Raw genomic sequence first — 16,333 nt, forward strand, 5'->3', positions numbered from 1 at the left:
GCAGGATAACTAGGATCCTCTATTAGATCCGAGGAATAATTTTATCTTGTTTAATTTCATTATAGCCCCTTTCTCCCCTCTATGATTACAGTTTCCTCTGTCAAGGTGCCATTTCTCATGCAACAAGACCACAACTAAATCAAAAGATATCATCCCAAGCCACCATCTCAATGGTCGCAACTGCATCCAGATGCCAAACATTATGCTCCTGCTGCTAGCCAATAATTTTTCCAAGTGGATTTCATGGATGTAAGGCTAGAATAACCCACCGCAGTCTACTGATGGCACTGGGACAGAAAACTAGCTATATCACGTAGGATCACCAAGCTCATAATTTCTATATATTGTAGAACAACAACAAAGAAGAAGCACTCTCAAGACAACCTCTTTGACAAAGATAGTTGGCACTCGATGCTTAGCATAGTTGGCTTATTAACATCGGCTAAAGATGATTTCACCATTACTAAAGATCACACACCACATCAGAACTTCTGGATGAAGTCAAAGATGTGATCGGTGATCTCCTGCGCCTTCTCCTGGTTGATGAAGTGAGCAACTCCCTCCATGACAACTACTTCCTGAAGGAGAGGAACATCTTTCTTGAAGCCACCCTTGTGGATATAGTCCTGCCTGCGTGGTGGGTCATGGTAATTGAGATCCAGGTCTCCGATAATAAACTTAGCTGGTACTTTTATTTGTGCTCCAGTCCATGCTGCTGCAAGCTCCCAGTTTCTGCAAGGAAAAATAATCCCAACAATGTAAAGGAGTCCAGTTATACACTGCTTATGTGAGCGAGCTTACCAAGTATCGACACCACATACTTGATAACAAAAAACAATATCAAGGGGGAAAACATATATAACATGAGCGTAGCAAGTATTCCAAATAACTTCACTGGATCAAGTAATCAAGATAACAAATTTTGATCATTTGAGAAGCTGAAAAAGCTTGTTCCCACCACATATGAGGCATTTTTTTTCTGATACAGCCATGCTGATGGAGTTGAAGGTTGCAGGTAACTTACAAATCAAGACATCGGTAGTAATTGATCGGCCCAGTAAAACCAGACTTCTCAAACTTGCTCGTGAAATAGTTGATGTCTTCTTCCGAGAGCCAAGAAGGCAATGTAATGTGCTCATTAGGTGAACCCCAGCCTTCCTTGGGTATGAAAAGAGGCCCTGGATTGCGATACGTCAAAAATTTCCTGAGGACTGTTGCAGTTCCAAGCCGAGCAAATTCTGCTTCTACGGCTCCGTGTTCCTACGTCAATATTATGAGATGCTTACAACCATTTTAAAGAGTGTTCATCCAAAAAATAGAACAAAATAAAATGACTCCTTACAGCCTCCCTTCCCTTAAATAAATTTAAAAAGAAAAAAAAAAAAAAAAACATATGCATATGACTAACCATATCGACGTAAAGAAACAGACCTGGAATCTAGAGATATAGTACTCATCTCCATTAAGAGCTCGAACGTGATTCAAGGGCTTCGCAGCAGGGTTCCGGGGCATAAACGGCACGCTCAAATTCACCAACGCTTTCACCCGGTCCGGCCTAAACAGGCACAGATGCCACGCCACGAACGCCCCCCAGTCATGCCCCACCACAAACACCTTATGTTCAAACACTCGAAAATATAAAACTTACCGTCAATGGCAAAATATATTCGAACTTTTTATTATTAGATAAAAGAATGGTCACCTGAGAGAGGGCGAGGGCGTCGAGGAGGGCGACGAGGTCGCCGACGAGGTGGAAGATGGTGTAGGAGGCGACGTCGGGCGGCGCGTCGGTGTCGCCGTAGCCGCGGAGGTCGGGGGCGATGGCACGGTAGCCGCGGGCGGCGAGGCCGGCGATCTGGTGGCGCCATGTGTACCAGAGCTCCGGGAAGCCGTGGAGGAGGAGCACCGGCAGCCCCTTCCCCTTCTCCGCCACGTGCATTCTTATCCCGTTGGCCTCCACCGTCCGATGCGAGATCCCCGACGCCCCCTCCATTTCTCTCTCTCTCCTCGTCTGGGTGCAGGTAAATTAGATGACGCGGAACAGAGGTCCGAGAGGATTTTGTGGCCCTTCAAACGTCATCGTCATGGTTCGCGAACCTCCCATGTCTTTTGGTGCACCAACCCCGCTCCCATTTTGAGAAAATGATATTCGCCATTGACCTCTCCATCGTCGGCAGAAATTGGAGGCGGCTGGGGCCGAGGACGGTAGAAGCTTGCACTCCGTCAGTTATCTCTATCCTTCCATGGAGGACCCTGTTCTTTTCTAAGAAGCACCTTTCGATCAAAGAAGGCGGTTGTTTGGGAGTGATCGGCCCAATACATCTGGGGGCCCAAGGCGAATTCAGTAAATGGGGCTCTTTTTTTTAAATAATAATTTTTTTTAATAAATATAAAATACTTAAAAAAATGTTATGGAAATAGATTGCTGTCAAGTACACTATTTCAACAAAGATGCATGAATCTAATAAAGGTCGACAAAAAGCCTCTTCAATTTAATATAATTCTTGAATGAAAATATTAAAAAAAAATACTTAAAAAAAAAGGGCCATGGTACTGTTCTTGGCAATACTGTTTACCATGTGAAGCGAGAGCAGAATAGGAAAAAGGCCATCCCATGGCGCTTCACGGTCAAAAAATTTGTCCAAGAGAAAGTAGGGTCATTATGGAAAATTCACGCCATCTAATTAATAAAAGTCCCATCCCACCATCTTCCCTTCAAGTGAGTACCCAAGCAGCCCCTGCAACATCACGGAACAACAGCCATTCAACCCCCCCTCCCTCCTTCTCTTTCTCTACCCTCCTTTTCTTTTGCTAAAGACCATCTCTCCTTCAAGTGAGCACCGAAGCTGCAACTGCAACATCACGGCACAGCAGCCATTCAACCCCCTCCCTCCTTTTCTCTCTCTACCACCCAAGAGGGGAGAAGAAACCGAGAGGAGAAAATTAAAAGAATCTCCACCCTCCAAGAAGTCCATCTCCAATCCCCCTATCTTTCTTCCTGATGGCCCAGCTGGATCAGGAGTAATGTGAGGGAAGGAAAACCAAGACCAAAACCAAAAAAGAGAAGGGATGAAAGATAAGAGTGGCTTCAGGTGTGTATGAAGCCAACCAAATCCCTCCTCTCTCTCTCTCTCTCTCTCTCCTCCCAAAACAAAACTACTGTCCCCAACTTCCCCGATTGCCCTCTGCAGGCCAGGAAACCCTCCACCTCCCTTCCATCAAGGGGGAAGACTCGTAGCCAGCTTCTGCTCCCGGAGGCCTTCCATTGGCCCGGGGCCTTAGGCGACCGCCTCAGTCGCCTAGGGCTCGGGCCGGCCCTGGGAGTGATCGATCAAAGCCGGCTTTGTAGACACGCGTTGCGACGCAAGCCATGTTTTTTTTAGATGGATCTTGCAAGGTTGGAGGTCGCTCGTCACCTTGACATTTCTTTTTCTTTTTCGGTCAAGCCGTCGCATTGACATTCGCCAATGGCACTCCGACACACAAACAGGCAAGTGACAAATTGGCGATTTCATGTCTTAAAGTACAAATACATCGGCAAATAATGAGCCTCAGAGTGCCCCGAACAAGTCTCTCTCCTCCAGCCCACAGGATGCCTCCTAAATGGCTTGCTACTTTTTCGACAGATATCATAGATAATCTTTGTGTCGGAGTGGCATTAGCACCATGATATTTCACAATGCAAATGATCCTATTATATATTACACTTGCTCCTGTGAACTTTGCTATTCTTCTTGTGCCATGCATGTCTCACGCAAAAAAAGTTGTGTGATGGTTCAACACCCTGTAATCATAATATTTTTAATGTCATGTCTCCTCCTCTTTTCTTTTCTTCCCCCCCCCCCCCCCCCCCCCCCCCCTCATCTTCTTCAAGGCGGTTGGAACCTTGGACCTTTGCATCACTGGTGGTGAACATTCAACAACAGGGATGCGACCAGTGATAAGTAGGGGTTGGTGGTTTAGGATTTGCGGATTGTGTTGAGAGAAAAAGAGCCAACGATGATTAGATCAGCAAGGAGAAGGTCGCGGTGATGCCGTGATGGTGAGGTTAGCATGGAATGGACATGTCGAGGGTCGGACAGAGAAGGATGGAAGCCATGAGTAGTGGTCAGTGAGGTTAGCATAGGTTCTTGTCCACATTAACTAGAATAAATCCAGGCTTAGCTTTAGTAGAGAACCTAAGCCTAATCCTAATAGATTTTCTTTGATTTTTAGTTGAGAATGGTGATAGAGAGTGGTTTTGTAAAATATATATGTAAAAAAGAGTAACGCGAAAAGGAAGGAGATCTTTGTGAGGCATATGCAAGGGAACCGCATTTGAATCTTGGCTTATATTTTTTTTTGATAAAAAAAAATTTCTCCTCTCTCCTAATTTCTTTTTTTAGCATCACTTTCTTATTATTTTTTTCTGATGTTTATTCTGAATCCTGAATGGACTCATTTGATCTACACTTACTAGTCGGTATTAGAGTTATAGACTTTGAGGTTTATTATTCATGTGTTCAAAATTCGACGTATTTGAAGAGCTTCCGGTAACAATAACCACGATGCAAGACGCAAAGGATGTAAACTCTTATTTTGGTGATTCAAAAAGGTAAATCATTATGATTGATGCAACCATTTCTCTCACTGAGATTAAAAAAATTAAACAATACTACTTTTGAGTATTGAAAATCCGGCATCAAGTTTGATTTGATCGGGCCAAATTTATGAGAGATTGTGAACAGTAATGCCACCAAAAACCCCTAATATTGCAGAAAAGCAAGGGAGAGAAAAAACAACCTGATCCCCTAGCACCCTAATCCTTTAGGTTTCAGACTCTTATATGACCAAGTTAGTGTTAATATGGCCATATTGGGCTGTTTGATATCTTAGCAGTTTGCAGAATATTATTGGTGTCTTACCGTGCCCGTAGATTCCAGCCGGCATAACAGATCTAATGGATATCCACTTTGATGTCCGGTGGCGACCAAAGCCATTCAGCGGTTGATGCCGTAGTATAATAAGGAGGTATTATTATGAAATAGATTTCCTGTTCCACCTCTGATTTGAGCTGGATTTTATGCTACAGCACATTAGTCAGCAGAGCAGAGTCTCAGCTTACGAGAACTATGATTTTTCTTGGAATCCAGTTGCAAACGTTAAAGAGTAATTCAAAGCGAAAAATTTATAAAGGTTGTACTGAATGTCTTACCAAGAAATATCTACTGCCCTGCTGTCCAGAGAACACTCTGTACAGAGTAAGGGGACAGGCAGAACAAGCCACAGAATACCAAATGATGATATACATTACTTGATTGATGATATGCATAACAAAAGTATAATACCCTCCCTATGTTTTGCATGTGTGGATGCATTATTATTATGAGCGATATTTATAAACACATTAATGCTTCCATTAAAGAGAAGATAGTATATATCAATTTTTATGAAGGAAGAGAATCCAAACCTATATTCTCTTTTGATAAGTCACAGAGACATTAGTAACCCAAGCCTCTATGAGATCTGAGGAGTGATTGTACCTTCTTGTTTGATTTCATTATAGCCCCCTTCTCCTCTCTACCATTACAGGTTCCTCTGTCATCAGGTGCCAATTCTCATGCAACAAGATCACAACTAAATCAAAACATACCATCACAAGCCACCATCTCGATGTTCGCAGCTGCATGCAAATGCCAGACAATATGCTCCTGCTGATAGCTAATAATTTTTCCAAGTGGATTCCATTAAAATAAGGCTAGAATAACACACCACATAGGCATAGTTTCTTTATCTGCTAGAACAACGACAGAGAATAAGCACTCTCAGGACAACGTCCTTGACAAGGATAGTTGGCACTCGATGCTTGGCATGGTTGCCTTATTAACATCCGCTAAAGATGATTTCACCACACACCATATCAGAACTTCTGGATGAAGTCATAGATGTGATCGGTGATCTCCTGCGCCTTCTCCTGGTTGATGAAGTGAGCAACTCCCTCCATGACAACTACTTCCTGAAGGAAAGGAACATCTTTCTTGAAGCCACCCTTGTGGATATAGTCCTGCATACGTGGGAAATGGTAAGTGAGATCCAGGTCTCCAATAATAAACTTAGCTGGTACTTTTATTTGTGCTCCAGTCCATGGTGCTGCAAGCTCCCAGTTTCTGCAAGGAAAAATAATCCCAATAATGTAAAGGAGTCCAGTTATATAGTCCTTATGCGAGCAAGCTCACCAAGTATCAACACCAGATGCTTGATACTAAACAACAACATCAAGGGGAGAAACACAGATAAATATGTATATGATACGAGCATAGCAAGTATTCCAAATAACTTCATTGGATCAAGAAGCTTCCAGCGTTCATAATCAAGATAACAAATTTTGATCACTTAGCAAGTTGAAGAAGCTTGGTTCCACCACATATGAGGCATTTTTTCTGATACAGACATTTTGATGGAGTTGAAGGCTGCAGGTAACTTACAAGTCAAAACATCGGTAGTAATTGATCGGCCCAGTAAAACCAGACTTCTCAAACTTGCTCTTGAAATAGTTGATGTCTTCTTCCGAGAGCCAAGAAGGCAATGTAATGTGCTCGTTAGGTGAACCCCAGCCGTCCTTGGGTATGAAAATAGGCCCTGGATTGCGATACGTGAAAAATTTCCTGAGGACCGTTGCAGTTCCAAGCCGAGCAAATTCTGCTTCTGCAGCGCCAGGTTCCTACCGCAATATTATGAGATACGTACAACCATTTTAAAGAGTGTTCATCCAAAAAAATAAAACAAAATAAAATGACCTGAGAATTGCCACAACCAGCAGCCATCCTGGAACTTAATCCAGCAGTGACAACTGCTACAATCTACAAAAACCCTTATGGCATTCGGAGTATCTCTGTATAGGCAAATTACACTTGTGAAGTCCTTGGAAGAAAGATCCTAGCCATGAGAACTTAGGCCAAAGAGAGAATGGAACTTGTACTGCAAGTGAGGTGACTGAATTGATGATTAGGTTCCTAATGGTTGGGTTCTTTGCTGAAAAAGATGGCACGAGCCTCACTTCGCTAGAAGGGAAAATATTGAGTGTAGTCCTATAGTTACAAGAAGCAGGTGTGGGTGAAAGAAGAAATGGAGATGCGGATGCAGAGAAATAGGTCTTTTTAAAATTTTTCTAATGAAGAAGCAGTCATGAAGCCAGGAAGATTAGAAAAGTGAGCAGCACCTTAAACTCGTGACCAGTTTGCATGTGGGTGGAGGTTCTAATTGAGAATTATGACACAAATAACTATTGAGTGCAGCTGCTCCCAGCACCCTTATTCACAAAGAGAAGCAGCATACACACTCATGTATCCATACGAAAGCATATGCATATCACTTGCCATATCTCAACAACCAAATTTCGTGACAACAGCAGAGTAAAGAAAACAAGGCGTAAAGTAACGGACCTGGAACCTGGAGATATACAAGTCATCTCCATAAAGAGCCCGAAAGTCATCCAAGGGCTTCGCAGCAGGTTTCCGGGGCATAAACGCCACGCTCAAGTTTACCAACGCTTTCACCCGGTCCGGCCTAAACAGGCACAGATGCCACGCCACGAACGCCCCCCAGTCATGCCCCACCACGAACACCTTATGTTCAAACACCCAAAAATATAAAACTTACCGTCACCGGCGAAAGGTATTAGAACATTTTATCATTAGTTAAAAGAATGGTCACCTGAGAGAGGGAGAGGGCGTCGAGGAGGGCGACGAGGTCGCCGACGAGGTGGCAGATGGTGTAGGAGGCGACGTCGGGCGGCGCGTCGGTGTCGCCGTAGCCGCGGAGGTCGGGGGCGATGGCACGGTAGCCGCGGGCGGCGAGGCCGGCGATCTGGTGGCGCCACGAGTACCAGAGCTCCGGGAAGCCGTGGAGGAGGAGCACCGCCGGCCCCTCCCCCTTCTCCGCCACGTGCATCCTTATCCCGTTCACCTCCACCGTCCGATGCGAGATCCCCGAAGCCCCCTCCATCTCGATGTCTCTCTGTCTCTCTCTCTCCTCGTCTGGGGAACAGAGGTCCGAGATGATATTGCGGCCCCTTCTTCTTCTTTTTTTTTTTTTTTTTGGCAAAAAATGGCATTTTAAATTACCCTAGCATAAGTCTACCCAACCTGATCATAAGAAAGTAAAAAGTAAAAAAGAGTGGAAATATCTGCTGCAGACATCCAAAAAAACTCTCCAAAATGCCGAACTATAAAGGAGGCAGCTCAGTCTGCAACCCTATTTGCCTTCCGGAATACATATACAATATGAGGATCATACATCTTCTGAACCAACCTCCTGATATTCCGGATGAGTGGGTGCGGCCCTTTAAACGTCATCGTCTGCCGTACTTTTTGGTGCATAAAACCCCCTCCCATTTTGGAAAAATGACATTCACCTTTTACCTCTCCGTTGTCGGTAATGTTGCTAGCACGCATGTACGACGAAATAATCAGTATGATCATTTAAAATTCAAAGTCGTATCATGTCCTATACTCTATAAAATATATAGAGACTCGAAATCTCATTTCCAAAAACTCTTTCCCATATACAAAATTGCAGTAAAATGATCAGTAGGAATATAGCTAATAAATAGAAGTCTATCAAAACCTATAAATTCTACAAATCTGATCTTGATCTAAGCTAATTTGGATGTTTTTATACTGTATATCAAACAAAATAAATTTGATGCATAAGGAAACTACATAAAGAATATATTATTTTTTATATGTAGTTATTTTATGTAATACAAATTATGCGCAGTGATATGGATTTTGATTTTTACTATATGCATGTATATCTATATTTGTATATATTTATGTAAGCAATCATTATCAGAATTATTTAAATATTTTTGTTGTTATTCTCGGTAGTTTTATGTTTTAACTTTACGAAAATCATGGATAAAAAAAATGCATGACTTGGCAGCATATTGACAAACTAGATGTCTTGTCAATTTGAATGGCTTGGCATGATATTCCACCTAAATTAAAAATAGAGTAGTTTCTATATTTTAATATATAATTAACATATTTGGAAATAGAATAGTTTCTAATTTTTTAATATTTAATTAATGTGGACTTGAATACTATTGTAAATGATAGGTGAAAATAAAATGGATAATATCCAACTTGACCCTTTTGGGTGCACAAATTATCTAGGGGAAACTAATGTCCGGTCCATTTTTGACCGGACTGTAATGTTTAATCCCTGTTGAACATAACTTTAACAACCGGTCCATACCCATTTTCAGTGCATAATAAATTTTCATGAAAAGACCATAATGCCCTTCACCCCCTTCATCTTCATTTTCCCTTTTTTTCCCCTGTTCTGAATCCTATTCCTTCCAACTTCCAAGCCATCCCGCAAGGTCTGCAAGTGCTCGTTCCGCTTCCGCATCATTGGCTCCGGCCTCCAGGCCAAGTGAGACTCCCTCTCCGCCGCTGTCTCCGCCGCCGCCTCCCTTGCCCTCGACCTCCACCTGTGCTTCTTCCCCACCATCGCCGCCCGCGAGAGGATCCGGAGGAGAAAGGGTCTCGGCCACGTCGCCGAGCCACCGCCGGCCTCGGCACTCTTCCGGCGCCGCCAGCCTCGCGAGAGACGGATGGAGGAGAAGAAAGAAGAAAGAAGAAGGGGCATCGGGAAGAAGAGAAGAAAAAAGAAAAGAAAAAGAAAAGAAAAAAAAGAAAAGAAAAGAAAAGAAAAGAAAAATAAATAAATAAATGCATAAATAAGTGTGTGTGTGTATATATATGAATAAACGAATAAATAAATAAAATAATAAATAAATATATTTTAATAAAATAAAATAATAAATAACTAAATAAATAAATAACGATCCGACACTCTTTTAGCGCTGCCGGCCTCGCAGGAGGAGAAGAAAGGAGGGAGGAGGAGAAGGAAGAAAGAAGAAGAAGCTTTGGGAAGAAGAGAAGAAAAAAGAAAAAAAAAGAAAAGGAAACAAAAAGAAGAAAAGAAAAGAAAAATAAAAAAATAAAAAAATAAAGAAAAATAAAGTTAACTCACTATTGCAATTAAGTTAGTAAGCTTGAACATAGTGCACACAGTAAAACTATCTCTACATGCCATTTTTTTCCATCTTGGAAATTCAGTTAGAAAACAATAACATATACTTAAATCTTGTATCACAGTTAGTACCCTATCTCAAACCTTTTTTGCTCTATTTTTGCTCCATATTGGGAATTCAGTGTGTACGACGTTTTAGTACCTCACCTCAAACCTTATACATCAATGTCGACATAGCACCTTATTGTGTACAGTGTTAATTTAACTGTATGTGCAGACAATTTATCTGTATGCCAAAACAATTAAATTGTGTGCAGAGTAGAATTTACTGTGTGCACGGTTAATATAACTGTATTCTGGAGTAAAATAACAGTCTTGAAACATTTGTTTTAAATCTTATGCAATCTTCAGAAGGGTACAATAGCGAGGGAAACAAGAACATATGCATACGGCACATAAATATAAGATGAGTGCATTTGCATTTGATAAGTTTTGATCAATGTTTGGACTGAAGTCAAGTAGAAATAGATCTTAGACTAATGTGTTGTAAAAGATGAATGTAAATATGTGCATTTTTATTTTTTGTGTAATAAAATAACAGATAATATGATTATGTTGATTATGTTCAGATGATTGGCTTTCTTTTCGGCTTCTTGTCATGCTCATTGCTGAAATGTCTATCATGATGACTTATTATAAGTTCTGAAAGAGTTTCATAAACTATGCCGACACAGTTGTAATATGGTTATGAGGCCATAAACAGAAACATAAGCAGGACATGCTTAAATATCTATCACACTTTCAGAAAATCAATGTGCCAATTGAATTTGTGTTCCTCCAATTTGGTAATTCTGTTTGGAAATTTGTTTAAAATCGAAGGTTGTACTCCAAATGGTTGATAATCGAAAGTAGGTACATAACTTTTCATTATCAACAGGCACCAAACTGACGATAAAGAGTACCGACAAATCTAACAACTAAAGCGTATCGGAGTTTGAGAAAATTTAGCATGCCATTTTGCTCTATCTCCACATTTCAATTAGGAAACATAAACATAGGCTTAAATCTTGTGCCAAAATAGTTCAAGTGCTTAAAAGCGTATCAGAGTTTCAGAAAAATGAGCGTGCCATTTTGGGAATTCAGTTAGGTCCCATTATCATTTTGGATATCAATAATTATAGTTCCAGAATTTCAGAAATTGCAGCATGCCATTTTCCTTAAAAGCGTATTGGAGTTTCAAAATCCTCTGTGTGCCATTTTTGGGAATTATTCCATGGAAGCAATAACAAATGCTTAAATCTTGTATTAAAGTTTCAGATACTATTGTTCCTATGCTTAAAAGTGTATCGGAGTTTCATAAAATTCAGCGTGCCATCTTATGCAACATTTTCTGAATATCACTTAACTGGGTGCACAGTTTAATTAACTATGTTCGCAGTTAATTTACCTGTGTTCGGAAACAAAGAAACTGTGTGCAGAGGGGAACTTATTGTGTGCATAATTGAAGTAACTATGTTTCGGGGTAGAATAACAGTCTTCAAACTTTGCCAAACCTTCTATTCATCAAAATTAGGTGTTCACTGCTTCATTAAGAGATGTAGCAATGTAGATTTAGTGTTTACTCCGTTTTAGTACCCCATCTCAAACCACTTTCAACAATTTCAGAATAATACTTAACTATGTGTGTAGTTTTATTAACTGTGTTCGCAGTTAATTTAACTGTGCTCAACAAATAAACTGTGTGCATAGTTGAAATAACTATGTTTTGGGATACAATAACGGTGTTCAAATATTACTAAACCTTCTACTCATCAAAAATAGGAGTTCACTGCTTCATTTTGGGATGTGCCAATCTAGATTGAGTGTTTATTCCCTTTTACTACCTCATCCCAATCACTTCTACAACAATTTCCTAATAACACTTAACTGTGTGCACAGTTTTATTTACTGTGCTCGCAGACAAAATAACCGTGTTCCGAAACAAATAAACTGTGTGTACAGTATCATAAATTGTGTGCACAGTTGAAATAACTATGTTCCGGGGTAGAATAACAGTGATTAAACTTTGCCAAACCTTCTACTCATCAAAAATAGGAGTTCACTACTTCATTTTGGGATGTGCCAATCTAGATTTTGGCATGCTGCAATTTCTAAAATTCTGGAACTAACTGAATTTCCAAAATGACATGCTGTACACATTAAAGTTTACCGCAACAGTATTGTAAGTGTGTGCCGATGCATAGTTTAGTCACTTTTTGAGAACCAATAAGTTACATTTCAGCTTCTGAGCAATGAGCATGATAGCAAGTAGAAAATTTAGCCAATCATCTCAACATAATCAACATAATCTAATTTTCTGTTTAAATGCTATATGACACAAAAAAATGCAAATGCACTCATCTTACACTCAACTTTTACAACACATAGAAAACTATCTCTTCCTACTTGACTACATTCCGTACATAGATATTTTCTTATTCTTGCTATTCTTGTAGGCAAGAAGCCATAAAATTTAGAGATCTTTGAGATCGGTTTGAAGTGGATGTGTCGTATGCATATGTTCTTGTTTCCCTCGCTATTGTACTCTTGTGAAGATTGCGTTGGATTTAAAACAAATGTTTCAAGACTGTTATTTTACCCCAAAATACAGTTATATTAACCGTGCACACAGTAAATTCTACTCTGTACATAATTTAATTATTTTGGCATACAGATAAATTGTCTACGCACACAGTTAAATTAACTGTGCACATAGTAAGGTGTTATGCCGACATTGATGTATAAGGTTTGAGGTGAGATACTAAAACGTCGTACACACTGAATTTCTAATATGGAGCAAATGGAGCAAAAAAGGTTTGAGATGAGGTACTAACTGTGATACAAGATTTAAGCATATATTATTGTTTTCTAATTGAATTTCTAAGATGGAGGAAAATGGCACGCAGAAATAGTTTTACTGTGTGCACGGTATTCAAGCTTACTAACTTAATTGCAATAGTGAGTTAACTTTATTTTTCTTTTCTTTTTTTTCTTTTCTTCTTTTTCTTTCCTTTTCTTTTGTTTCTTTTTTTCTTTTTTCTTCTCTTCTTCCCGAAGCTTCTTCTTCTTTCTTTTTTCTTCTCTTCCCTCCTTTCTTCTTCTCTCGCGAGGCTGGCGACGCCGAAAGAGTGCCAGATCGTTATTTATTTATTTAGTTATTTATTATTTTATTTTATTGGAATATATTTATTTATTATCTTAATTATTTATTTATTTATTCATTCATTCATATATTTTTTTTATTTATTTATGCATTTATTTATTTATTTATATATTTATTTTTTTTATTTTTTCTTTTTTTCCTTTTTTTCTTTTCTTTTTCTTTTCTTTTTTCTTCCCTTCTTCCCGATGCCTCTTCTTTTTTCTTCTTTCTTCTCCTCCCGCGAGGCCGGCGGCGCTGGAAGAGTGCTGAGGCCGGCGGAGCACGGCTGAGACCCTTTCTCCTCCGGATCATCTTGCGGGCGGCGATGGTGGAGAAGAAGCGCGAGTGGAGGTCGAGTTCAAGGGAGGCGGCGGCGGAGACGGCGGCGGAGAGGGAGTCGAACTTGGCTTGGAGGTCGGAGATCTGGTAGGCGGCGGCCGAGTGGGCGGAGGTTGCGGAGAGGAGGGCAAACGAGGGAAGCGAGGAGGTCGGGAGTGAGGGGGTGCGGGAGGAGGAGGGCGGCGGCGACGAGGAGGAAGATTAGGAGTGAGGCGGCGAACTGGAGGGCGCCGAGGCGGTGGATGGGGGAGCGGTCGTCGGCCACGGCGGAGGATAGGAAGGCATAATGGGGGAAGAAGAAGGTGAGTTTCAGTTTGGGGAGAAAAACTGGGTACTTTGAGGAGGGGTATTTTCGTCTCATAAAAATACTCTCAAGGACCGGGAATTAAAAATACTAAAATTATTGGACTGGTTGTTATAAGACTAGTGATCAACAGGGATTTATTGTTATACTAGACTCTTTTGAAGGGTGAGGAATTAATTTCTCCAATTATCTATATATAGATACAAACTAGCATCTAACAATATTCATATTTATATTTGTATTCATAAAAAAAAATAAATATGAAAATATGAGAATAAACTAAAAATTTAGTGTATATCCAAATATCCAATTCTATTTGTAATTTAGATAGTTCTCATAAATATTTTTTTTAAAAAAATGAGAACTATATCAATATGTTTTTAATTCAACTTTTTTTCTGCATAACAATGTCTTTTGACTTGATAGATTGCATCCTTAACGGTTAGTTTCTAAATTCAAGATACATAACTCAATAGGATTATGAGGATCCACAAAATGGGTGAGATCAGATGATTAAGCGACAATCGCACCACATCGGCAAATTATGCAGTTGGCTTATTTTTTTCAATCTTTATGAGCAATGCTGTGGCAATCAACATTCTTAAACCAATAAATTTTAACAATTTTCAAATGAAATATATGTGGCAAGTTGATCAAAAGTTGCTTTGACAACCAGTTTTAGATACAACACAGCTTCTTTAACCTTGGTAGGGGCTTCTTCGAATATCGATCCTCTAAAAAAACACAGCTTCCGTAGCTAATTTTTTACTCCTTGCAGTAGGGAGAATCCAAAACCGTTCTCGACTTTTTCCTGAACAAAGGAGAGGTACCAACTGCATGGATTGAGCCTCTGACATAAAAAACTGTCGAATAGATGGAGATTTTTTATTCCTTCTTTTTTTGCCAACTTTCTGAAGAGTCCTTCGGCATGCATACTCAAGTAGAGTAAATTCCGCTAGAACTAACAGAGAACAGACATCTTTAATTTACACTCCCCCCAAAAACAAAAGTGAGGGGTAAGAAAGCAAGCACTAAGAACTTAAACCCTTTCCAGCCAGAGAGATTGTTGGAGCTTTTTGTTCTTTCAACTTATTTCATGCTTTCCATGGCACATCAACCACATATTAACTCAGAAGTTTTGAAAGAAGTCATAGATATGTTCAGTGATCTCATGTGCCTATTCCTGGATGAAGTGCTAGGCTCCCTCCATAACAACTAACTCCGGAAGGAATGGAACATTTTGCTTAAAGCCACCAAGGTACGTGGTCTTGGACATACCTGGGTGACCCAGTTCTGCTTCGATAAACTCAACTTGTACTTTTATTTGCACCCACTACAAGGGGAAAAAAAAAAAAAGCATAGCCGACACATAAGCATTGGTAATTTGCTTTCTGATGCTTTTTAAAGCATCGCAAAAGCGTCGGCAATTAGCGATAACAAGCGTCGGTAATCCTGATTTTAATTATGCTTTAAAACATCGTTAAAAATAATTTTTTTATTTAAAAAAATTTAAAACTCTGTATGCAAATCCTTCCCATGCAACAGAGTCTATATATAGCTAGCATGTCCAACAGAGTCTCTTCTCTGATCCCTTCAAAGATTGCAGCTTCTATAATCTCTCTAATCTCAGATTGGTCCATTCTTCTCGAGACTCCAAGACTTCTGAATCTACCAACTGGGCTATATCAGCGACATCTCCTCTCTACTTTTCCCATGTAAAGATCCACTCCTTAATGATGCTTTTAGCTCTCTCTGGGCTAAAACATTCATAGGAGTCCCAAATCCGTTTCTCCACCTCCCTCACACGGTCCAACAGAAGTTGGAATGATCGATCTAGCTTCTTGGTATTGGCATATTGAGAAAGAAAAGAAGCAGACCCAAGAAGCTTTTTAAAACCAACCCAAAAAACATCACCGAACTAAAACTTGATGTTGAGGGAGAACCAGAAAAAAAAAAAAGAAACAAAGAAAGAATTCATTACAATTTATATAGATGTTAGGGGTTAAAGAAATGTTGTTATACTTCCCAATAAACTTGCAAAACAAAAGGAAAGGATGGATGCCTGCTAGCAGGCATATTTCCTCTGCGCACATTAAAAAAAAATAATAACAAAAATAACAAATTTAAGCTTAAAAAATGAAATATAAACATGCACTAATGATCAACACCTTCTTCGCCCCGGCCTAGATGTGCTTCCGAGACCCTTCCCTGTCCACGAACACCCTCGGGAGGAGGAGAAGGCTCTCCGGCGTGGGGAGGTCAGCCAGAGGGAGGAGAAAGAGGAGGATGACAAGAAGGAGGCCACCGAGGGGGAGAAGGAGAAGGGGACCGGTGAGGCTAGGCATGGAGGCGGAGGCTCTTTCGGATCTAGGGCTAAAATTGATGGATGGAAAGGGTTGGTAGGTATTTGAGATAAGTGTCATTTCTATTTTGGTTTCCAACGATGCTTTTTAGTGTCGTCTAAGTCAAGCTCTCGCCGACGTTTTAGA

The 16,333-nt window shown here is 40.3% G+C and overlaps 2 protein-coding genes across 3 annotated transcripts; both read right to left on the minus strand.

Annotated features, from left to right (window-relative positions):
• Positions 1 to 288: 288 nt before the first annotated feature.
• Positions 289 to 2,249, minus strand: LOC120105568 (epoxide hydrolase A-like). The gene is made up of 4 exons (XM_039118149.1): positions 1,703 to 2,249; positions 1,432 to 1,614; positions 1,025 to 1,260; positions 289 to 732 (listed from the first exon to the last, which is right to left on the minus strand). Exons 1-4 carry the CDS (start codon positions 1,991 to 1,993, stop codon positions 483 to 485), a joined length of 960 nt encoding a protein of 319 aa, XP_038974077.1. The 5' UTR covers positions 1,994 to 2,249; the 3' UTR covers positions 289 to 482.
• A 3,445-nt stretch (positions 2,250 to 5,694) lies between these two features.
• LOC120105569 (epoxide hydrolase A-like) lies at positions 5,695 to 8,063 on the minus strand. Of its 2 annotated transcripts, none has more exons than XM_039118151.1 (4): positions 7,693 to 8,063; positions 7,422 to 7,604; positions 6,465 to 6,700; positions 5,695 to 6,043 (listed from the first exon to the last, which is right to left on the minus strand). In XM_039118151.1, exons 1-4 carry the CDS (start codon positions 7,981 to 7,983, stop codon positions 5,989 to 5,991), a joined length of 765 nt encoding a protein of 254 aa, XP_038974079.1. In that variant the 5' UTR covers positions 7,984 to 8,063; the 3' UTR covers positions 5,695 to 5,988. The 2 variants fall into 2 exon arrangements, with proteins under 2 accessions (XP_038974079.1, XP_038974078.1); XM_039118150.1 differs by having other exon boundaries at positions 5,695 to 6,146; positions 7,693 to 8,062.
• Positions 8,064 to 16,333: the final 8,270 nt, after the last annotated feature.

This window comes from Phoenix dactylifera, unplaced genomic scaffold (assembly GCF_009389715.1).
Source record: "Phoenix dactylifera cultivar Barhee BC4 unplaced genomic scaffold, palm_55x_up_171113_PBpolish2nd_filt_p 000311F, whole genome shotgun sequence".
NCBI lineage: Eukaryota > Viridiplantae > Streptophyta > Magnoliopsida > Arecales > Arecaceae > Phoenix > Phoenix dactylifera.